General features: G+C 48.4%; 4 protein-coding genes across 5 annotated transcripts; 3 read left to right on the forward strand and 1 right to left on the reverse strand.

Annotated features, from left to right (window-relative positions):
* Positions 1-1,443: 1,443 nt before the first annotated feature.
* LOC136956670 (alpha-synuclein-like) lies at positions 1,444-6,421 on the forward strand. Of its 2 annotated transcripts, none has more exons than XM_067250608.1 (6): positions 1,444-1,690; positions 2,056-2,246; positions 2,475-2,504; positions 3,222-3,364; positions 5,373-5,444; positions 5,639-6,421. In XM_067250608.1, the coding sequence occupies exons 2-6, from the start codon at positions 2,126-2,128 to the stop codon at positions 5,648-5,650; spliced, it is 378 nt and encodes a 125-aa protein (XP_067106709.1). In that variant the 5' UTR covers positions 1,444-1,690; positions 2,056-2,125; the 3' UTR covers positions 5,651-6,421. The 2 variants fall into 2 exon arrangements, with proteins under 2 accessions (XP_067106709.1, XP_067106710.1); XM_067250609.1 differs by having other exon boundaries at positions 1,554-1,690; positions 2,101-2,246.
* A 1,928-nt stretch (positions 6,422-8,349) lies between these two features.
* LOC136956909 (desmin-like) lies at positions 8,350-10,647 on the forward strand. The gene is made up of 4 exons (XM_067250953.1): positions 8,350-8,951; positions 9,303-9,974; positions 10,188-10,229; positions 10,373-10,647. The coding sequence occupies exons 1-3, from the start codon at positions 8,480-8,482 to the stop codon at positions 10,190-10,192; spliced, it is 1,149 nt and encodes a 382-aa protein (XP_067107054.1). The 5' UTR covers positions 8,350-8,479; the 3' UTR covers positions 10,193-10,229; positions 10,373-10,647.
* A 3,092-nt stretch (positions 10,648-13,739) lies between these two features.
* Positions 13,740-15,814, forward strand: LOC136956896 (desmin-like). Its single transcript, XM_067250936.1, has 4 exons — positions 13,740-14,274; positions 14,515-15,186; positions 15,400-15,440; positions 15,590-15,814. Exons 1-3 carry the CDS (start codon positions 13,803-13,805, stop codon positions 15,402-15,404), a joined length of 1,149 nt encoding a protein of 382 aa, XP_067107037.1. The 5' UTR covers positions 13,740-13,802; the 3' UTR covers positions 15,405-15,440; positions 15,590-15,814.
* Positions 15,815-16,377: 563 nt separating this feature from the next.
* On the reverse strand, positions 16,378-24,356 carry nop14 (NOP14 nucleolar protein homolog (yeast)). The gene is made up of 19 exons (XM_067250390.1): positions 24,222-24,356; positions 23,824-24,006; positions 23,609-23,743; positions 23,335-23,476; positions 22,973-23,115; positions 22,556-22,693; positions 22,251-22,373; positions 21,955-22,086; positions 21,383-21,689; positions 21,012-21,142; positions 20,792-20,877; positions 20,184-20,319; positions 19,978-20,079; positions 19,314-19,467; positions 18,304-18,463; positions 17,329-17,476; positions 17,083-17,201; positions 16,772-16,927; positions 16,378-16,630 (listed from the first exon to the last, which is right to left on the reverse strand). The coding sequence occupies exons 2-19, from the start codon at positions 24,004-24,006 to the stop codon at positions 16,534-16,536; spliced, it is 2,592 nt and encodes an 863-aa protein (XP_067106491.1). The 5' UTR covers positions 24,222-24,356; the 3' UTR covers positions 16,378-16,533.
* Between the last annotated feature and the right edge of the window lie 27 nt (positions 24,357-24,383).

Below are 24,383 nucleotides of genomic sequence, written 5' to 3' on the forward strand. Positions count from 1 at the left end.
GTTGGGTTTCAAGTCTCTTGCCTTAAACAGGTTTTGTTTTTTAGCTGACCTATATACACACCACTGTGAATATGCACCAACCCCACCGGTGCGAATGTCAACCTTTCTGAAACATTGAACCCCTCAAGTCAGTCAGGCAGAGGAGGTTGCTCCTTTACTTTTGAGAGGCAACTGGAAGATCAGTAATTGGTTGAAATAAACAATGACCACATTTTAGCATCAGTATCATTTTTCTCTCTTCTTTGGTAGAAAATCTCTTCTTGAAATATTTCAACCACTGTGGTCGCAGTTGAGTGAGTGACTGAGAAGTCTCACAAAAGACTGGAACCTCCCTGTAAAAGTGATCCTCACAGTCAAGGTCTTCTTCATAGTGCATCGTGTCTGTACCAAACCAGAGACCTTCATGCTCTAGTCACCATGGCAGCACCAATACATGATTTACCCAAGGTTGGTTTATACACACACACACACACACACACACACATGACTGATAACAATGGTGCATACCTTCACCAACACCCACCCACTAAAACAGAATAAGTACAATGTTTTGATGAGGTAATTACAGTTTGACTGTATAACACTGAGCCGAAGTTGATACAAAATGCACAATGACTTCACACACAAAGACAACGTTGCTGAGAACATTGTCTATAAACATGCTGAGCTCCAGTATCTCAAACTGGCCTGTGAGCAGAGCAGGCACAGTAGGCCAACATCACAATCTGTCATATTCCTCAGACAAATGAGAAGGAGTCAGAGAGGCATGGATCGCAGCGGAGTCTGTGACTATCAATTAGAGAGACAAGATAAAAGATAGCTCGAGCTTCAGATGGCTGTGGCCCTTTGGGGAGGGGGCAGGAAATGAAGGGTCAGGAGACATGGAGGAGGGAGGAGAGAGGGGAGAAAGTGGGAGAGTGGGGGTGAGGAGAGGATGTTGGGGGTGTAAAGGAGTGAGGGCAGACGATTAGAGAGAGGAGGTAGAGGAGGAGGAAGAGAAGATGGATAATAGAGTGAAGTAAAGGAGAGATGAGTAGGGAGTGAGGAGAGATGTTATAAGCGATGTAGTCAATCACGTCTGACTTTGATACAGGTTATGACATCATCCTTTTGATATGTCAGGATTCACAGAGGGCTAAAGGGAAGACCTGTATACACAATCATAATGCTATCAATTAAACTAGAAAATCAAGATCAGACCAATGAATTAAATAAAACATAAAATACATTTTAATCATTTTCGAATCATTTAAATTGTTTAAATTACGCTTGCATTGTGTGTAGGCAAATTGTTATTGATTCGTGTGACATGTTGATGACTAAATACTAGTCGTGAGTAGCCCACAAATAGAGAACAATTTGGGTATCTACGTAATCTCTGGTCGAGGGAGGATATATATGTGTGTGTGTCTGTGTGTGTGTGTGGAGGGGGGCGCGTGGGATGCAGACACCGAAGCAGCCATTCTGTCTCGAGCTCAGCATCAGCACCACGGGATCACGCGCGCTCGATCACTCCCACAGCCTCCGGGGAGAAGAGCGGCGTATCCGTTTCAAACCTGTTGAGCTTACTCTGAAACTGTTTGAGAAGCAGACAGTAGATTTTGATCGTGTCTCCGTATACAGCGACGTTTTCTAAAACAGAACATAACCTTCGAGCGAAAGTTCGAGTCTACAAGTGACCAACTGGCAGGTACGTCAATCCACAGGTTTGTTTTTACAACTACATTTAGGAAATTGCATAAAATATTGTAAACCAAAACCTATACTTCTGCCTACTTCTGATGTATGAAACTTTGAATACAACGACTTGCTAAGGACAAATGTGTGGCAAGACAGGTCATTTTATAGTTAAAGATCACGGTCTCCACTAACAGGTGTTCGGTCTGCTTGCATTTTACTGGAACTTGAAATACAAGCCTGTGGTTAACTCTATAACTCGTTTTTCTTGTCAAACCGGAACGGTCTTAAGGAAGAAACATTCAAATAAAAGCATAGGGCGGTGTCAAACACATCCATGTATGCAGAATACCCAGAACTCTGTCGTTCTCAAACTAGATCTTGCGTACCGTGAACTCCGCCAACCAACTGACTCCTTCACAGCTGTGCGACATAATTTTGGACCGATATGGACGCGTTAATGAAGGGGTTCTCGAAAGCCAAGGACGGGGTTGTGGCGGCGGCGGAGATGACGAAGCAAGGAGTGACTGGAGCTGCTGAGATGACAAAGGACGGTGTCATCTTCGTCGGTAGGTGTCGGGAACGGTGACAGGCTACAGGTTGACTGACTGTCACATTGTATGTATTTTAAACTCGACATTTTGCTAGTTTTGTGCGTGAATTAGAGCTTTTTTTGTACATGTCGGCCTGTTACATTTGATCATGATATAATCATAATGACACGACATGGTTCTTGTTTGGCATGACTTATTAATGCACGACTCGTTAATGCACATATTGTACTAATCTCTCAACAGGCACTAAAACCAAGGATGGAGTGACAACAGGTATATTTGAACTTTAATGAATGAAGAGTGTTTTAATAATCACCTAAACCATACAGACTAAACTATAATTGGTAAACATTTTTAGCACAATAATAATAATTCAAAAAAACCTGTCTGGCAGTGGAGAGACTGAGTGATAACAGTGAGTTGTTGTCTGTTTTAACTGTCTCAACACCATCTCCATTCACTCTCCCAGGACTGAATCAGCCAATAGCTGCTAGACTCTCTCTCTCTCACACACACACACACACATACACACACATGCACACACAAACACACTGAGAGATAATTAGCAGGAGAGCTGGGGGGTTTCTCACTGTGGATAATGTCAGGGGGTTGTGCTATGTCTCTGTTGTCTGTGTGAAACCGAAAGAGAGAGAAGTGACACAAAGATAGACACCAGGGAATGAGAGGCAGAGAGATAACAATATACAGAGCAACCGAGAATAGTGAAGTAATAACTACCTACCTACTGTCATGGCAACTACTGTGTATTTGATGGTTGCATGTCATTGTAAAGCATTTATGTAAGTCACTTCAGAGTCACCTGAGCCTTCTTTAGGTTGAGGCTAGCTCTCTGTAGGTTGAGGCTAGCTCTCTGTAGGTTGAGGCTAGCTCTCTTTAGGTTGAGGCTAGCTCTCTGTAGTTGGACACAGAGATAAACATCATAGTGACCTCTGTCTGTGTCCTCTCCTCTATTCTCTTCTTTTCTTTCAGTGGCAGAGAAGACTGTGTCTGGTGTGTCTCATGTGGGCGGGGCTGTGGTAACCGGGGTAACAGCTGTGGCCCATAAAACAGTGGAGGGGGCGGGGAACATTGCCGCTGCGACCGGATTGGTCAAGAAAGACCCGGCGAAACAGGTGAGAGATGATACCTTCCTTGCTACCTAATACTCTACTGCACACACACACACACTGTCTCGCCGTTACTTCATTGGAGAGAGCGAGGTATTTAGTATCCAGAATAACAAATTAGATTTCATAGAGCGGGCAGTACTTTATGGTCCACCAGGAAAGCTCTTAAGTTAAAAGCTTTGTTGAAACGGATGTAGTTCTTTTCTGTTTCTGTCTTTTCTGTTTCTTATTGGAGTTTCACTACAGTCCCTTCAGTCTTTCAACAAGTTCCAAGGTGACAGCTGGGGCTTCAGCATCGGTCAAAATGGCCGCTGACCTTCATTAAACTGCTGCGCCCTGATGCTCCTTGACACACAAGCACACACACACACACACACATGCACACATAGGGCCAGCCGGTCACCGCTCCTCGAGCTCATACAAAGACACACGCCTGTACGGACCCACGCACACACACACACACACAGACACAGACAATTGGCTCCAGTCTGACACAGTCTGAAGATGAGGGATGATGTCTCTATTCTCTGTTAAGCAGTACAGAATTGGAGGTAGACCGTTGAATTGATGGCCTTTTTGCTCATCTAGCAGATACATAGACCCAGGACTACCTCTAGCATTTGTCTTTCTGTTAAAACTTCATTCTGCTCAGTTTCCTTCGAACCTCTTCTTCTTTCCTCCTCCCTTCTTCCTCATCCTCCCTTCCTCTTCTTGGCTGTTGTCATGGAGCTAATTGCTGTGTCCTCTCGCCTCAGGGAGCCTGTGTGTGTGTGTGTGCGTGTGTGAGTGTTTGTGTGCAGGGAACCAGATTATTCAGGTTTGGATATAGCCGAGCTGTCATTGATATTGATCCCATTCATCAGACAGTCATGCTGATGGACATCAGAGGAGGGCCCCGCCCAGCCTGGGGTCTCTGCTCTCTACCCCGTTCCCCTCCATCCTCTCCTCCCTCCATACCTATCTCTCCATCCCCTCCCTTCATCCCTGTCTCTCTCCCCCTCTGACACACGCTCTCTTTCTCTCTCACACACACACATTGTTTGTCTCACGGGCTCACATGTACACACACACGCGCGTGCCATCGATCCGTTGTGGTTGTCCCCACGGGGCTAATCATTTAGATATTGGTGAGAGAATGACTGCATCTCAATAGTCTGGGGAGTCATCCTCTCCTTTTCAGTCCATCAGTTAGACAGTGGGCTGCATCTCGGTAGTCTGGGGAGTCCTCCTCAACTGATCAAATGTGTATAGAAAAGGGAACGAGACAGACAGATGTTCACCAGTCAGGGGGTCTCGGAGCATATGGAGGGAAGGTGACTAGACGGGTCCAGACCTTCAGAACATGACCATCATGAAAGGATGAAGTGGTTGTCGTCGCGGTCGAGAACGTGTTTATTGATGTGGGTGGATGTCAAGCGTGTGCGTTTGTGTGTGTGTGACAGAGAGTGTGTAGGAGTGTGTGTGAAAGTTCGACATCGAGAAAGTATTTGTGTGTGTGTGTGTGTTTGGCTCTGCTGAATGAGCAGATGGAGAAGAGGTAGGAGGTGTTAAGTGGATCACCAGGAGGAGAGGGCACGTGTTCAGCAAAAGAACTGCTCCCAGGTTGTCTCAGCTGGTCGATTGACACACACACACATACACATACACACTGACTCACACATACACTCACAGTCACACACACGCTCCCTTACACAAATGTCTGTTTGTAGAAACACAACAACAAACACAGAAGCACACACCAGTATCTTATTAAAGAAGGTCAGGCCAATGCCACACTGTAATCAAGGACTGCCCTCTACAGGGAAGGGCCTTATTAACTATTAATCTCTCCTCTCTTAGTTCCCTCACCTCTCCTTTCCCCTCTTCTCTTTCCCTCCCTCCCTCTCCTCTCCTTCCCTTACCCACTCTTCTTCCTTCTCCTCTCCTCTCACCTACCCTCTCCGTTCCTCCTCGTCTTCATTGATGCAGCCCCCTCTAACCCTGTCCCTGTGGTTGCCATGGTGCTGTGTTTCAGGAAGAGGATGCTGGTTTGGAGAGTCCAGGGGAGCTGGCTGTGGAGCCTGACACTGGAGACGCTGTCAAAGAGGTAACCAGGAACACAACACAGTCAAGGAGAACACGAGTGCATGGAACCACACTGTGACCACAGAACAGAGAAGAGAATACAAGAGAATACAATCAGTACCTTGATGTGTAGGGCTGATATCCTGTTGTATATATAACAGACTTTCAAATGTGTAAGTATTGTAACATCACTGTATGTTCCTCTCTGTCTCTCAGGAGTCTGACTAGAGCTGACTGCCAGTCCAGAGATGAACGGCTGACATATTCCATGTCGCTCTGCCAAGTCCTGTCGTGCCTCGCTGTGGTCCTCTATGGAGTCTGTACCCTGTGTCCGTTTAAGAAAGTTCATATCAGTGTGTATGTGTGTGAGTGGGTGGGTGTCTCTGTGTGTGAGCATGTGTGTATGTCTGTGTGTGTTTGTGGGTCTATTATTGTGTGTCTGTCTCTCGCTCTGTCTCGAGGTCAATAGTCAACAGTGATGTCCCCCAACTGGGTCAGATAGTATTCCACTTGATCTGTGTTTGACTCAGCTTGCCTGACACAATGCAACCAACTCGATCGTCACTACTATCCTCACCCCAGGCAGTCTCAATCAAACACTCCAGAGGATCGGAGGTTTCCTCTAGCAGTACTACCTGGCCCAGGTGTTCTAGGTCTCAAGAGCGCCCCCTGCAGACTGAGGTGCTAAGTGTGTGTCGTCGTCCCCTCCATCATCAGATGGAACTACCTGAGCTCAACCTAGTCTCCCACTGGGGATCAATTACGTCAATACTACTACTACTACTACTACTCATAAACCTAAACTGCCACAAGCACAAACTTGCTCCATTAAAACGTCTGAACTATTTGCTCTCTAGATTTGATAAAGGTAAGTAAAGAAGACTTCCTGTCAGGGTTATGTCAGGGTTATATATATTGTATACTTTATCGACAGGCCCTTCTTCAGACCAATCATATTGTTGCAACCATTCACAATGTTCTAACCAATCACAATGATGGAGATTAATTGGTGGTGACCTATCTTGACCACGATAAACAATCAGCCACGAAGGCAGACACTTCAAACTGGTGACCAGCTCCTGTAGGAGCTACATTGATTGTTTAACGGGACAAGCTTGTGTTGATGGTAGATGAGGGTTGATGGTGATGTCTGTTTATGAGACAAGGGAAACGTGTGTCAATGTCAATAAGTACATAGAAATATACTACATCTATGATTAACTACTAAACCACCTAAGTGTCTATGACAAAGAGTATCCATTTGAAAATGAGAAATATAAACAAACTCTATTTTTGTGTGTGAAGTGTCACTGTTTTAATGGTGCCGAGGCATTTGTGAAATGTATGAAGTTTATTTCAATAAAGTGTATTTTTCTGTTCCTACAGTGCAGAGTAAAATAGTGGATGGAAACACAAGCATGAAACCAAATGATTGTGATAAATACTGTATTGATTTATTTACTGTTTGTTAAATGTTAAATAAAGCAGAAACTCAATCTATGTTTGTGTATGTGTGTGTTTGCGTGTGTGTGTGTGTGGTGCCAGGGGCAGATGTGTCTGGTGCCTACGGGTCGCCATGACAGCCTGTCAGTTCGGAGGCCCAAGCCAATTAGCATACGCTCTAGAGATTGAACCTGCCCAGAGCTGCTAGCCTTACACGGAATTGAGGCTGGAGGGGCGTGCACACACACACACACACACACACACAAATGAACACACACACACAAAAGTAGGCAGGTAAAGATGTAGACAAAAGCAATAGAACAAGTTCCAACACCAATTTCCACCCCAACCCTGTGTGAACAGTTAGGCACTCCCAGTAAAGTTACACAAACACCTCAATCATTACACAATTTTAGACATGACAGTGACAAAGGCTTGTTTAGATTGGATCTTGTGTGAAGACGCATATGAACTACCGTGAAGCCCACTCTGAAGACAGAAGAAGAGTTTGTAAAAAGAGCTACACAAAGTAATACACTTGTTATGAAATAACACGTAATACAAATACATCTGAAACTGCTGAGAGGGAATCAGGTTCATCCGGCCCTTGTTCTCCTTGACAACATTCCCTCACGGAGTCTCTGTGTATTTCTGGAGGAGTGTAATAGCCTGAAGAATGTCTCTCCTGCTGTCTGACATCTTGATTCATGGCCAGGGGGTGAGGGTGGCAGGGTCCACATTGCCTGTTGCCAAAACACAACGTCACAGTTTCCCTATGCTCAGTGCTCTGGTGACGATTCCTTCTGCCTCCATGATGACCCGCCCGAATACGCCTACCCGAACACCCCCCCCCCCCCCTTCTCTCACCCATCATTCAAGCCCTCAATCCCTCCAATGCTCTCCCCCTTATATCTCACCCCATTTTCCCCTTGAAATGCCCCTAAGAACTCCACATACCACCTTCCTGACTCACCCAACCAAACCTCCCCCTCACACATATGTACTTCACATGTACACATGTACTTCCTGTCCCCTACATCTTGATCTCTTCCCTTCCTTCTGATTACTGCCTCACCCTCAATTCCACACTTCCTCAACCATCCCGGCCTCACCCTTAACCCCCCCCCCCCCCCACACACACACACACACACACCCAACACACCCTCCACCCCCAAAGACCCGCAGTGCCCTGAGTGATAGCAAAGTGAAAAATGACAGGCATACATGCTTAGATAACTATTTCACACAAGGCCGCAAGGGCCGAGCCATCTCACTCTGCCCCATCACGTCGCTAACGACGGCACGCTAGCTGTGCTAGAGTGACGGGGGAGGCGGCACAGGGCTCGGACACACAGTCATGATCCACATTTAAAACATGTCAAAACCCTGCCGGAGTTTCAAGGGAGGCCGAGACATTCTTTGTGGCCCTTTATAAACCACCCGAGCCGAGCAGAGAGAGCATCCGTTGGCAAGGTGTTTCAGCAAGATAACAAGCAGCGGCAGGAGAACAGGACTTCTCGCACTAGTGGATCTACTTCTGAGGAAACGCAGCCTATTGTTACAGGATCGACTGTAGCTTTCATCGCACACTCGTAAAACACAAACACCGCCAAAATGAGAGGATCCTCCTATTCCCAGAAAACTCTGCAGGTGAGCGGCTCATCCAACAGGATGCGCGTCCAGAGCCCGTCCCCGTCCCGTTGCCGCGGATCCTCGTACAACAACCGAGGCCGCTCCGGTTTCCAGGGCAGCGCGGTGGAGGTCGGCACTGAGATCCATCAGCACCACGCCAACGAGAAGGAGGAAATGCAGGAGCTGAACGTCAAGTTTGCCGGCTACATCGAGAAGGTCCAGGCGCTAGAACACAGGAACGCCACGCTCCAGGCCGAGCTGGCCGCGCTTCAAGGCCGCTTCAAGGGAGGCCCAACCGGAGTCGGAGAAGAATACGAGCTCAAGTTCAAGGAGATGAGGGAACTGATTGAGTCATTGACCAACGAGAAGGGAGCAGCTGACATCGAGAGAGGCTACATTGAGGAGGAGGTTGAGGTGTGGACGATGAGACTGGAAGAGGAGATGGCACTCAAAGGTAGGTTTGAGGAATGACTAATATCGAGGGCGCATTCAGGACTGTTTTGGTAACTGAGGACTTGTTTATAACCGACACTGTTAGTACATTTGCTCAAACGTTTTCAGCCATGGCAATGTTTCAAATTCAGTGTTTCAACAATGTTTCAGATTTCAGCAGCCGTGTTTAGGCTACAGAAACTCTATGTGTCCAAGAAAAGCATGTTACTTGACCTCTGGAGCTGACCCATCCCCGTTCCTTCATTCCTCCCTCCCTCCCTCCCTCCCTCCCTCCCTCCCTCCCTCCCTCCCTCCCTCCCTCCCTCCCCCGTCTTCCCTCCCCTTTATCCCCCCCCACCTCCCCCCCCCACAGAGGAGGCCGAGATGATCTTGAAAGAGTTCCGCCAGGATGTGGACAACGCCACCCTGCAGAAGGCCGACCTGGAGAAGCGGGTTGAGCAGCTGGTGGCCGAGATCGAGTTCCTGAAGAAGCTGCATGACGAGGAAGTGGCCGACCTGGTGAGGCAGATCGAGGACTCCAAGGTCACGGCCCAGCTGGACGGCGACCGGCCCGACCTCGCCGCCTACCTCCGCAACATGCGCGTGGAGATCGAGGCCGTGGCGGCCCGTAACGTCCAGGAGGCGGAGAAGTGGTACAAGGGCAAGTTCGACACGCTGAAAGAGCACGCCGGCAAGCACGAGGGCCAGATGAAGAGCATGAAGGAGGAGATCAGCGTCTTCCACAACCAGGTGTCCGACCTGCAGAACCAGATCGACAGCCTGAGGGCCCGCAACGCCGCCATGGAGCAGCAGCTGGAGGACATGGAGGTGAACCACCAGGACAAGGTGGGCGGTCTGGAGGGCATCATCGCCCAGCTGGAGGCCCAGCTGTGCGAGACCAAGTTGGAGATGAGCAAGTACCTGCAGGACTACCAGGAGCTGCTGCACATCAAGCTGAGGCTGGATGCTGAGATCGCCACCTACAGGAAGCTGCTGGAAGGAGAGGAGCAGAGGCTGGGCATCGCTGGAGAGGGAGAGCCTGCAGGTGGGTGGAAGGGCAGAGGCCACAGCATCATCACGGGTTAAGCCTGTGTGGTGTTGTTGCTGTATGTGACAGTGAACTGAAGGGATATTGTTTGGACTGATACACAAACTGAAATCCTGTTTCCAAACGAAATGTACTTCCTGATTTAAAGAATTGTGTTTTTTTCTTACAAAGCCGCACCACTGAAATATTCCTGTCTTGTTTCCATTTTAGTCTAAAGTCATTCCTGACAGAGCAAAAGTCTCAAACATGACGGTAAGGTCATCAACCACCTTTCCTACTGCCTGCTTTAACATGGGTGTTTCTGTTGTCAGGACTAACTTGCAGGGTTACGACATCCTCTGGAGCCAGGGGGCTGGGTTTGTTCTAGGTTTGTGACAGCAGTTTTCCCTCTCTAGTGTCCATCATAGAGGAGAGGACTTGGAGTCTTGCCATGGGGAGGAGCCTCTACCAGTCGCAGGAGGTCTGACAGCCCCACAACAGCCCTCCATCCCTCCACCCCCTCCATCCCTCCACTCTACAGCTTCCCTTCAACTTGGATCTTCACCTTTCAACATCTCCACTTTCCTCCTACCCTCCCTACCAAGCCCTACCCCACAAACTCCTTCTATCTCAACCTATACTTCCCTACTCATTTCACGACACCCCTCCCTCCCTTTCACCCTTCCCTCCCCTACCCCCGCCCCCCCCCCCCCTTCCTCAATACTCCATCCCATCCCACCCCCTTCCATCCTTCACTTTTTCCTTTCTTACAACCTGCACCTACCTACTCTCCCCTTGGCACCACACCCTCCCTCCCAGCCCAACTTACCCAGACCCTCCCCTCCCTACCTGCACCTGCCCACCATTTTGCAGTTCCCCCCTCCATCCAAGACAACATGCCTCTTCTCACCAATTGTTGTGTCATCTGTGTGTTTGGACGGTTCTCCTCAAACCATCGACCCCCAGTAATACTCAACCCTGTCTTATGTAACAGAACTGAAACTTTTACATAAATGTTTATCAAGTACTACTTAATAAAGCTTGATGTGAATGCATCCAGGTGTTCTGGTCTGGTCTGTTACCTCTGGAAAAAAAACATCTGTATATTTACTGGAAGGTCTGCCATAGCTCTCTGGTTGAAGAATGCACTCTAAAAACTAATCAGTGCTGGTAAGAATCAAGCGGAGCTGGTTCATGCAGGAGACTCCGAGACCTTAGCACGTCACTAGCATCTCGTCATATCACGCAGTCGGGGCACACCTTCTTTAGCAGGGCGGGATACAGGATATCACGGCACTCTGCATTTCTTAGTGCGACACAGGATGCTCCCAGTTTCTATTCTGCTGCCTCCGCCTCCCCAGCCTCCACCCTTGGTTCTGTATTCCTTTCGTAGGGGGAATGCGTCGCTGCTTTCTGCTTGGATGTCGAGAAAATGGAGCTAGGAAATTTATTAAAATATTACAAAGAAATAAGAATAACACAAGTTTGACAAGTTCAATGCATATACATATTACCTCGCTCCACTTTTCAAAGGGAAACCAAATGTATAATAATTCTGTTAATCACCAAACACAATTATTTAGAAACGAAATGCTACTCCTTTTCATAACGTCTGCATCAAACTCAGGGGCGTTGTTAGACCATTTTTACTGGGACACGTGCCCCAGTATAAATCTGCTGTGCCCCAGTAAAATTTAAAGTTTGAGTTTTAACAATTTACTTTATTAGTCAGTGCATTCATTTAGATTGATAATCCCGGAAAAAATTTACACTGTATCCCAATCAATGCTTGTAAAATCAAAGCAGTTTAACCGATGCCAGCAGAATTCCATGTCAGTGCACTCTTCTGAGCTTGCCAAATAGCCACTGCAGCACGCACACAGAAGTCCAGGGGCCTCATGTAGAAAAGATTGCGCAGCTTTCATACCAGAAGATGGCGTACGGCCAAAACTTGAAAAGTACGTACGCACAGAAATATTCACATGTATAAAACCGGACGTACACCAGGTCCTGCGCACCTTTCCTTTATAAATCACAATCAACGTGAGATTGACCACACATGAACGAGCCACTGACCCCGCCTTGCCTCCTCCCATAAATGAATATGCAGATGACTATAAATGCGCTCCTGTGGTCATTTCTTTGTCTGAATTGAAATAGCTAAACACGCAAAAAAGAACTAATTTCACAGACTGTGAGATATAGGTTCTAACAATAGAGGTGGAAGCGAGAAAATGTGTCCTGTTTGTCGGCCTGTCATCAGGTATAAGCAACAAAAGAAAGTTGGCGGAGTGGAAAACTGCGATTTGTGCCCTTTCTTTTTTTTACCTGTAGCACTTTGAGATTTAGCAAAATGTAAAGTGCATTACAAATAAAATCATTATTATTATTATTATACGGGGCTGTAAATGCTGTGGGTTCGGAGAACCGGATCATGGCAGAAATTAAGAAGAAATGGTCCGATGTAAAACTTGAAATTAAGAAACGAGTGGTGCCGCATCATAACAGCATGGCAGCAATAGGATGAGGGTGACGTGCATTTCCAGAGTGATTTTGTCGTTCGTTTGACACCCTCAAGTTTAACAGAAGTTATTAAGTGGTGGCGGATTAAACAATATAGCATTTCCCGTTTGGGTTTTGGCATTTTGATGTGATCATCCACATTAATGATCAAACTTTTATTTGTATGTTTTTTGAATAGTCAACGGCATAGACGTATGACAGTAACTGTAGTGGAAACTTTATTTTGTAATGTTTGGTGAGTTTCGGCACTTATCAGTTAGAATTTGCCACGTTACAGAGCCAGACAAGACTTTGCGGACGGTCCACACATTCTCACGTCTGCTCAAAAGTTTCCGTGACAGCCCGCACATTCTCACGTCAAGCACATTTTTATTCATCACACCCTGTGCGTGAAAAACAGTGTACGCAAGCTTTTTGTGCGTACGCAACGTTTATACATGAGGCCCCAGGTGTCGGACTCAGCACACAAGTCAGAATTGAGGTAGGCTAGGAAAACTTTACAAAACTAAAGAAAGGTTTTAAATGATAGGCCTACCGATCATCTTATTTTGACTAAAACATAAAAACAATATTACATGAAGCTCAAAAAACACAGTATTTGCGCTCAAATGAATGGGGAAAAAAATGTGCGTGCTCGCATTAACTATTGATGACCCTGCCAAAGCTGATATCAAACTTTCGTCCCTGAATTGTTGTATAGTGGGTTAAGCAAGGGGAGTTTCTATAGCCTAGTAGTGCATTGTGCACAGCAAGCTTGGAAGAAAAAAAAGGGATATGAATAGGGGCCTGTGCCACAGTAGAGCTTTATGTCTAACTATGCCCCTGGCTCTGAACTTCCCTGTTCCAGCTCCTCAGTTCTCTCAATACCTTGATATGTTTCTCTCACTTTTTTATTTACTGAAAAAAAGGCTGCAATGTCCCTTCCTCGTTTCATGATGACTACTAGAAAAAACGTTTAAAAAAATTACAATATTTAAAAAATATATTATTCAGTCAGCTCAAGGGGGGGGGGGGGCAGGGCCCCCATGTAGAACCGCCACTGGGCAAAGGGCTCGAACACACAGTCATGATCCACATTTAAAACATGTCGAAACCCTGCCGGAGTTTCAAGGGAGGCCGAGACATTCTTTGTGGCCCTTTATAAACCACCCGAGCCGAGCAGAGAGCGCATCAGTTGGCAAGGTGTTTCAGCAAGATAACAAGCAGCGGCAGGAGAACAGGACTCCTCGCACTAGTGGATCTACGTCTGAGGAAACCCAGCCTATTGTTACAGGATCGACTGTGGCTTTTATCGCACACTCGTAACACACACACACCGCCAAAATGAGAGGATCCTCCTATTCCCAGAAAACTCTGCAGGTGAGCGGCTCATCCAACAGGATGCGCGTCCAGAGTCCGTCCCCGTCCCGTTGCCGCGGATCCTCGTACAACAACCGAGGTCGCTCCGGTTTCCAGGGCAGCGCGGTGGAGGTCGGCACTGAGATCCATCAGCACCACGCCAACGAGAAGGAGGAAATGCAGGAGCTGAACGTCAAGTTTGCCGGCTACATCGAGAAGGTCCAGGCGCTAGAACACAGGAACGCCACGCTCCAGGCCGAGCTGGCCGCGCTTCAAGGCCGCTTCAAGGGAGGCCCAACCGGAGTCGGAGAAGAGTACGAGCTCAAGTTCAAGGAGATGAGGGAACTGATTGAGTCATTGACCAACGAAAAGGGAGCAGCTGACATCGAGAGAGGCTACATTGAGGAGGAGGTTGAGGTGTGGACGATGAGACTGGAAGAGGAGATGGCACTCAAAGGTAGGTTTGAGTCTGGAGGGCGCATTCAGGACTGTTTTGGTAACTGAGGACTTGTTTATAACCGACACTGTTAGTACATTTGCTCGTTTCCAGCCGTGGCAATGTTTCAAATTCAGTGTTTCAACAATGTTTCAGATTTCAGCAGCCGTGTTTAGGCTACAGAAACTGTGTGTCCAAGAAAAGCATGTTACTTGACCTCTGGAGCTGACCGGTCCCCCTTCCTTCCTTCCTCCCCCACAGAGGAGGCCGAGATGATCTTGAAAGAGTTCCGCCAGGATGTGGACAACGCCACCCTGCAGAAGGCCGACCTGGAGAAGCGGGTTGAGCAGCTGGTGGCCGAGATCGAGTTCCTGAAGAAGCTGCATGACGAGGAAGTGGCCGACCTGGTGAGGCAGATCGAGGACTCCAAGGTCACGGCCCAGCTGGACGGCGACCGGCCCGATCTCGCCGCCTACCTCCGCAACATGCGCGTGGAGATCGAGGCCGTGGCGGCCAGCAAAGTCCAGGAGGCGGAGAAGTGGTACAAGGGCAAGTTTGACACGCTGAAAGAGCACGCCGGCAAGCACGAGGGCCAGTTGAACACCATGAAGGAGGAGATCAGCGTCTTCCACAACCAGGTGTCCGACCTGCAGAACCAGATCGACAGCCTGAGGGCCCGCAACGCCGCCATGGAGCAGCAGCTGGAGGACATGGAGGTGAACCACCAGGACAAGGTGGGCGGTCTGGAGGGCATCATCGCCCAGCTGGAGGCCCAGCTGTGCGAGACCAAGTTGGAGATGAGCAAGTACCTGCAGGACTACCAGGAGCTGCTGCACATCAAGCTGAGGCTGGATGCTGAGATCGCCACCTACAGGAAGCTGCTGGAAGGAGAGGAGCAGAGGCTGGGCATCGCTGGAGAGGGAGAGCCTGCAGGTGGGTGGAAGGGCAGAGGCCACAGCATCATCACGGGTTAAGCCTGTGTGGTGTTGTTGCTGTATGTGACAGTGAACTGAAGGGATATTGTTTGGACTGATACACAAACTGAAATCCTGTTTCCAAACGAAATGTACTTCCTGATTTAAAGAATTGTGTTTTTTTCTTACAAAGCCGCACCACTGAAACATTCTTGTTTTATTTCCATTTTAGTCTAAAGTCATTCCTGACAGAGGAAAGTCTCAAACATGACGGTAAGGTCATCAACCACCTTTGGGCTTCCTACTGCCTGCTTTAACATGGGTGTTTCTGTTGTCAGGACTAACTTGCAGGGTTACGACATCCTCTGGAGCCAGGGGGCTGGGTTTGTTCTAGGTTTGTGACAGCAGTTTTCCCTCTCTAGTGTCCATCATAGAGGAGAGGACTTGGAGTCTTGCCATGGGGAGGAGCCTCTACCAGTCGCAGGAGGTCTGACAGCCCCACAACAGCCCTCCATCCCTCCACCCCCTCCATCCCTCCACTCTACAGCTTCCCTTCAACTTGGATCTTCACCTTTCAACATCTCCACTTTCCTCCTACCCTCCCTACCAAGCCCTACCCCACAAGCTCCTTCTATCTCAACCTATACTTCCCTACTCATTTCACGACCCCCCTCCCTCCCTTTCACCCTTCCCCCCCCCCCCCCCCCCCCCTTCCATCCTTCACTTTTTCCTTTCTTACAACCTGCACCTACCTACTCTCCCCTTGGCACCACACCCTCCCTCCCAGCCCAACTTACCCAGACCCTCCCCTCCCTACCTGCACCTGCCCACCATTTTGCAGTTCCCCCCTCCATCCAAGACAACATGCCTCTTCTCACCAACTGTCGTCATCTGTGTGTTTGGACTGGTTCTCTTCCCCCAGTAACACTCAACCCTGTCTTATGTAACGGAACTGAAACTTTTTCATAAATGTTTAGCAAGTACTACTTAATAAAGCTTGACGTGAATGCATCCAGGTGTTCTGGTCTGTTAACTCTGAAAATCTGTATATTTACTGGAAGGTCTGCCATAGCTCTCTGTTTGAAGAATGCACTCTAAAAACTAACCAGTGCTGGTTAGAACCATTTATACGAAGATAAGTCATATCAATTATTCCTAATGTTACTTATGTCCTGACAATACTTACACTTCACAATGAGGACATGTTGAGGGGATTCAACGATATCTTTATTCAATTTGCATAACATTACAATGTTGAAGAAAAGAAAAAAAAGAAGATTTGTACTATAAAAGAACGGTTGTACTATAAAATGTTTTTGTACACAGATCAGTTCAACAACAGAGGAGGATAGGAGAGGCAGAGAGATCACTTCCTCTTCCTCCTCTTCAGTGCCTTCCATTCTCCCTCCTGGGTGGCCAGGCTGCCGAACAGCTCCTTCACCTTCTTCTTCCTCTCTGCATCCCTGATACACACACACACAAATAGAACACCACGTGTCAGATCACTTAGCACACAGGTCCAACCAACCATATGGGGAGGTCAGAATCAGTGAGGTCCATAGGTTAGGGTCATGGTGATACCACCAGGTTGTGCGGGGTCATACCTGCTCATGATCTCTGACAGCTTCTCCTGGGCCAGGAAACGGGAATCCTTCCTGATCTCCCTCAGCGCGCCCTTAAACTCCTTCTTATATTTGTGCTTCAACCTCTCATGTTCTCTCTCATCCTTTGTATTCCCTCGCTTCTTCCCATAGTCCAGCCTGGAACAGCAAGGGAGGACAGGGATTCAGATCATCTCAAAATATGTGATTTGGTTCAACTGAATGAAAGGGATAGGTTTGATATGATTCTTGGACTTTGGTTCAATTGAATTGAAATGATTCGATTCTTGAAGTTGCCCAGCGCTGTCACTCACACTTCCACAATCTTGGGTGTGAACAGCTTGAGGGGGATGGGCTTCTTCTTCTCAAACACCAGAACAGAATGTGACGTTTTAGCGCAGGAAATTGCCTCTAAGATCTCAGCATGGAGTTCCTGGAAGAGACGAAACAAACGCACCTCTAGTAAAAACAGTTGAAAATCCCACCTAGGGCAGGGATGCCCTGAAATCCCACCCCTCTCAGTAGCTGCATCCATCCTCCTCACCCAGGCTTCATCTCACCTGGAGGGGCGGGGGGTAGCTTTTGACAGGAAGGTGTTTCGACAGCAGCGTTCTGATTGGCTGGAAGACGTGTGAAAAGGAAGTGAGGTCACGGTAGATCACACAGCAGCGCTTCAGCAGGTCCAGACAGGTGGACACGCACCACAACCTGGGGATCAACATCACAACATCGCAAGGTTACGGTCTGGTGAACAATACCTCGACTTTAGTTGGGTGTGTAGAGAACACACACACACACAACTAAAAATCGATCCGTATCCACTCACACAAACACATTTTCAGGGGTGTAGCAAGTGGGTGGCTCCCCTGGAGGGTCACACTGTCTCCACCCACCCTGGGGTATCTTTCAGAGCGGGGGTAATTACCGGGGTGCTGAGACTGTTCGCACACACCCACGGTGCCTCGCATCTCTCTTTGTAAGCCCCGCAGGAATCTACACAACTAGGATGTGACCGGACACCTCTGTGTGAAATGCAGCACTGCACGGCCTTTCCAGTGGGATATCTTATACGTTAGTAATGTATGTGTGTGTATGATGTGATAGGGCGTGGGTCTGGCAAGTAACTATGAGGTGGTGTGTGTGTGTTGTGGTTATATGTGTCTATTTAATTAGAAGTAAGTCTGTCAAGGTGTGTGTGTATGTGTGTGTGTGTATCGTAGGGTACAGTGATTGTGGAACCTGAGTCATAGAAGATCCTGTGGGCTCGTCATGAGTGCTGCATGGCACCCACACATCAGTTGCTGCAAACCTAAACTGACTAACTCAATGGACCAGCTGAGACCACGGACCAGATGGTCTGACTGGAAACCGTCCTACTCGGTTGGAATATAGATATCTCTGTGACACGCACACAAAGACACGAATACGCACGCACACATGAACAAACGCATATACATACGGGCGCGAGCACACACACACACACACCAGACAGACAGAGAATAGGAGACAGACCCTCCTGGTCGTTGTCATGTCACCTGTGCTGGTCGGCGTGCTGGTCGGAGGCCAGGTGGAGGGGCTGGATGGTAGCCAGTGGCAGCTGCTTCATGCTCCAGGGGAGGCAGGCCTCAGGCTCCCTCAGGACCAGCAGGTCGCTGCACTTCCCTGTCTGCCTGAAGGGCGGCACCACTGAGTAACCTGCAACAAAGGAGCAGCATTAGCTAAAACCATCCTAAAGGCCTTGGTGCCCTTGGTCACACTACAATGTGAATAGGATGTATATTTGTATCATCATTTGAGCCAAGCTGCAGTCTCATAGCTGCAGATTTTCATCTTCAGCAAAGCAGAGATCTGACACCCTGCAGGGAGGGACTACTGATGACGGCTTGGCGGGGCACAGAGACTATTTCACCGGGCCCTGTGACTGCCAGTCTGTCTGTGTGCATGTCTGTCTGCCTGCCTGCCTGCAGGTTCTGCCTGTCTAGGGTGGGGCAAAGGAGGAGTTGGGTTGTGGTGAGGGGTAGCTGGCACACTCACAGACAATAACACCAGAGTAAGAACCAGGACTACGGGGTATTTATACTGCTTTATTAAGCTCTGGGGCAAGGCCATGTGTGAGCTAAGCTGGGATCGACTTGGGCCTCTAGGACTGGGCTAGCACCTTCAGGACTGAGCTAGCACCTCTAGGACTGGGCTAGCACCTTGAGGACTGAGCTAGCACCTCTAGGACTGGGCTAGCACCTCTAGGACTGGGCTAGCACCTTCAGGACTGAGCTAGCACCTCTAGGACTGGGCTAGCACCTTGAGGACTGAGCTAGCACCTTGAGGACTGAGCTAGCACCTCTAGGACTGGGCTAGCACCTTGAGGACTGAGCTAGCACCTCTAGGACTGGGCTAGCACCTTCAGGACTGAGCTAGCACCTCTAGGACTGGGCTAGCACCTTGAGGACTGAGCTAGCACCTTGAGGACTGAGCTAGCACCTTGAGGACTGAGCTAAGGCCTGAGCGTGTCAGACTGGGGAAGTGGGAGGTGCGTGTGTGGGTCTACCTGTTGAGCTGTTCTCCGGCACTGCGAGGTGAAGTGTTCCTAGAAGGAAGTTCATGAGCTCCGGCAGGAAGCGCTTAGAGAAGGAGACGTACTCCAACGCCAGGCAACAGAGGACCAGGCCTGATGTCACGTCCTCTAGAGATGTCACTGGACACTGTGACATCACAGGAGACACACACACAAACACACACACACACACACACACACACACACACACACACACACAAAGAGGGATCAAATACACGGAAGGACAGCTAGAAACACACAAAAAGTCATCACATTAGATTGCAGTGCTGCAGTTGGAAAATAACAAGAGACGATGTTGTCTATTTTGTTGGTTTGACAACTCAGCATTGACGTGCGAGAGAGGGGTATTGTGTGGATGTCTAAAGATCACTCTGTCTCTCTTTCTCTCTCTCGCACACACACACACCTTCCAATACAGAGAGACACAGGGTTGACTCAAAAGGAATAGGAGATGATGAAACAGCAGGAAAGAAAATGTTCAAAAGGCAGACAGGAGGGATTACAGGAGAAAATAGAACAGTGTGAGAGGGAGAGAGGTATTTAAAATAGCTAGGATGACATCCAATTGATACTTGTACACTTCTATGGTAAGGTTGACTACTCTCTCTTACATACACACACACATACAAACAATTACCTTGCAGAGAGCCTGGCTGATGTAGAGCAGAGCAGGGGTAGTGACAGGGTGACGAAAGTCCGAGGTTGGAAATAACAGGGCAGTGATCTTCAGATATAGAAGCTAGAAAAACACACACAGTTCAAAATACCATCATTATACATGGATTATGCAGGAAATGTTTTTTCCTTGCGAACCATGTCTAGCCATGCTGTGTGTGTGTGTACCATGTCCAGCCGAGGGAATGCAGCACGACCTTTGACCTCCAGGACCTCCTCCATGCTGTGGGCGGAGTCTCCCAGAGTGCTTTGCATGGCTTTGCAGGCTACATCTGGAAACAGCTGGCACAGATCATACAGCTGCCTGGGAAAACACACACACACACGTTATAGGGAGTGGCATATTCTTTGGTTGGTGTAGCACATGAGAGGACTCTGAAGCTTGTTTTAAGTGTGTAGCTGCACATATGTCAACCGCAGACCCGCACAAACGATGGCGGCGGAGGGAGGGGTTACACTGAGTAACGATTTCCGGCAAAATGTTAGGAGTTCTTCCAAGTCATTGTCCATTTCCTCCTCCTCATTTCATTTCACTAGTTCTCTCAAAACCAGTCACTCTTACCTGATTATTACATTGTAGTTTACAACTACACAGTTACTACTTCTGTGAGGTTTTCCTTGCGCTACAACCAAACAAACCATCATTTTGCACAACGGCGCCGCCTAGTGCCAAACATATATGGCTGCACAACTACACATGCTGAGCAGGTCCCCGCACCCCCGCACGTGACATTAAGAACGCAGACCCGCAGGAGAAGAAACCAAGCTTTACTCACGGGATGAGCTTGTTGACGGTGCAGAGCTCTGGAGGAGTCCTGGTGGCAACCTCCCCAACATACTCAAGCAGGAAGCCAAACAGTTTCTGATACACAGGGATTTTCAGATTACATGACACTAATTGAAATAGATATTTGTGATCTCGGACAATAATAAAGCGTACTTAAACGGGACTTTACCATCATCCATTCAATCAATCAATGGTCTGTCTGTACCGACCTGCAGCTTCAGCTTGTTGCCCACAGCCAGACTGGGGTGGTTGCATTTCTGCGTCCTGGACACTATGAGGCGCTGGATCTCCGGGGAATGGCCTTGCAGCAAGGCCTTCAGATCAGCATAGCTCTCTGGAGCTGAGACAGGAGGAGGATAAGGATAGGAGGAGGAGGAAAGAGGAGAGGAGGAAAACCATGTCAAACACAGCATATGCATGTCAAACGCAACCCCCCCCCCCACACAGAGGGGGAGGCTGAAGTTCAGTTTGGGCCTGGGATCATCTGGAGGTCATGACATTCCTATACACAAGCTGGACAGGACCAGAGAAGGTCCGGGAGTTGTAGCACTGCACTGAAGCTCCAGAGATGGTCTCCTACCTGTGAAGGTGTATGGGAGCTCTGCCTTCGCTGCCTCCTGCTCGGCCTTCCTCTCCTCCTCAGTCAGCTGACTCTGAGGCTGGGCGCCACATTCTTCACTCATGTCCTCCTCCTCCTCCTCTCTACCACTTTCCTGCTCGGAGTCGAGGTCCGAGTGGCTGTCGTCTCCTCCACTCGCCTCCTCCTCCTCCTCCTCCTCCTCCTCCTGGTCTTCCTCCTCACCAGACCCCTCTTCCTGGCTGCTCTCTCCTTCATCACCATCCTCTCCCTCATCCTCGGAACCTTGCTCGATGTTCAACTTCCCGTCCTGGAGGGAGGGCGGGGGGTGGGGGGAGGGGAGAGAGAGAGACAGAGAGAGAGAGAGAGAGAGAGAGAGAGAGAGAGAGAGAGAGAGAGAGAGAGAGAGAGAGAGAGAGAGAGAGAGGGGACAAGGTACACAATCATGAAATGTTCTGTGTATGCTATGCACCTGTTTATTAGGAGGGGAAAGCAGACAACATGAAGACCAAAAATAAATAAAAACACACCATCGTGCTTCAACCTCCACACAGTATACGTCTAGATACCCATACCTGATAGGTCAGGGCCTTCTTGTCATCATGGTCCAGGATGAAGCCGTCGTTGAGGTCATCAGCTGACAGGTGTGTCTGGGTCTGGCTGGCCGCCCCTGCCGCCTCTCCCATCATCCTCCTCAGACGGTCCGCCTGCATCACACCACCCCAGGGACATGATCAGCACACACAAGTTCCATGACGGGACTTCATTATTTATTTATCCCCTCATCTTCCCTGTTTCATGAATGCTAAGCATGAGATAGCATAACAGCATCAAGCGTCATCCAGCTCATCCATGTCGGACATTTCCACACCTCCAGTTTCTGAAGTCTCTCGCGCTCCTCTCTGGCCACTTCTTCCGGGGTCTTCATCCTCTCAGAGGGCTGGGCCTTCATCTCGAAGCCCAGCTCACGCACCATCATGTCATACTCGTCCAGCTGGAGCGTGGAACGAGGTAGGGTGGAAGGAGGGAGAGAGGGAGGGAGGGAGAGAGAGAAGACATAACAGGTGTGAGAATAAAAGACAAATGAGATGTCTGTGTGTCAATCCGTTATCAAATGCGAAAGATGAAGGCGTTTTGGAACGCGACACAGTGAGAGCTCCAGGTCTGTGTACTGACCTTGGGCTTCTCCTCCCCCCTCTCAGGGCGCTCTGCCATGGGGGTCTTGTGGGCCAGCAGTCCATGGATGCTCTTCCACTCCTGGTCCAGCTTCTCAGTCAGGACCTGGGCCTCCTCCTTCTGGGTCTGTCTCTCTCTCTAAGGAACAACAACAACAACAACAACAACAACAACAACAACTTCAAGAAACCCTGCAGAACTTTGAGAAGATTCCAGAATCACAAGAGTTCCGGAATGACCAGAACAAATCTCTCTTGTTTTGTCCAACATTTCATAACATTAAAACTATCCAGCCTCGGTAGATCGATCCAACACACTTTGATGACCGCATACAACCGCCATTTCTCATGTGAATCAACAGGAGTTACTTTGCAACACCGGTGTCTCCTCAGTGAAGATGGAGGACCACTGACTTACCTTGTCCTGTTTGGACTTAAGGATCATCTCCTCGATCAACTCCTGGCGGGACTTAGCCCTGTGGCTTCCTCCGTCCTCCTCTCCAGGGGTCTTCTTTCTCAGCAGGCCCCCCCCTCCGCCGAAGTGGGAGGCGGTCAGCTCAGCTGTGTGGGGAACGAGGGAGACGCATCAATAACATCGTACGAAATGGGAACTTTCGCAATTCGGATTTCTACACTGGGGCTGACTCTGTATTCTTTTTTTGTTTGTTTGTCTGGTTTACATGGTTATTGACCCAACCGAATTTTAGCCCAAAATAAAATAAATATATCCATCAATACCCCTCCACCTTTCCACCCTCCCTTTCTTGATCAGGAACTCACCAGAGAGCAGCCCCTTCTCGTCAGTCTCGCTGTCGCTGTCCACCAGGTCGTTCATCTTCTCCATCTCTGCCAGAGACTGGCCATAGTGAGTAAGCTCTTCATCCTCGTTCAGGTTGTACATGTCCTTCTTGTCGTGCGTGCGCTGACAGATCAAAGGAGAACAACGCCAGGTGAAGCAGCAAACAAAAGATTGTAGGGTTAGTAAGAGGGACACACTCATCAAAGGTGACCATGGGGATGAGGTCTACATCAAAACCGGTTTAAGCAAACCTACCTGTCTCTCCAGAGCAAACCTCTGTAAGATTTTGTCCTCGGGATCCATCTTGGTGTCATATTCTCCAAAGCGTCTGTCTATGAACTTGTTGGCCTTATCTTTCGTCTTGTACTCCTTCAGCAAGGTTTCTTTTCGCTGTGAAGAAGATCATGTATTAGTATCATGTTCCTATACATAAGAATCATATCTTTCTCACACATGTCCGTCCCCATCACCTTGTTGATGGCTTTGGACCTGGACACCCCTGGCAGCCCAACATCATGTTTGCTCTTCCTCCCGAGAATGTCGAACTTCTTCCTGTTGATCTTAACCTCGAAAGGGTTGTTCTTGATCTGCGAGGTCGTCTTGGTCTTGCGAACCTTATCCGCCACACTCCGATTCTTTGTTGGTTTCCCCATCTTGATGAACACAGGGCAGATGTTACCGATCGAAACAATATTTAACAGAATACATCTATGCTGTAATTTTAAAAGTTACTGTTACTAATTTAATGTAACATTAGCTAGCTGACTAATGAAAACAAAGCAGATTTGCTACCGCTAACGTTGACTAGCCACAATACACATCAAAACAATGATCGTTGAAATGGAGTTCAAATAGTCAACAATATTACCTTCAGTACAGAAGACTCTGGTTTTAAATATGAGAGGTTGAACACCTCTTTACAATATTATTTTGAGCTATTATCATTGACTTGGTCTTAATACACGTTGTTTCGTTGTAGACACCCTGCATGCCTGAATCTGAGGTCAAAGGGCAATCCGAAAGAAAACCG

The sequence above is a fragment of the Osmerus mordax genome, chromosome 14 (genome assembly GCF_038355195.1).
Source record: "Osmerus mordax isolate fOsmMor3 chromosome 14, fOsmMor3.pri, whole genome shotgun sequence".
Taxonomy (NCBI): domain Eukaryota; kingdom Metazoa; phylum Chordata; class Actinopteri; order Osmeriformes; family Osmeridae; genus Osmerus; species Osmerus mordax.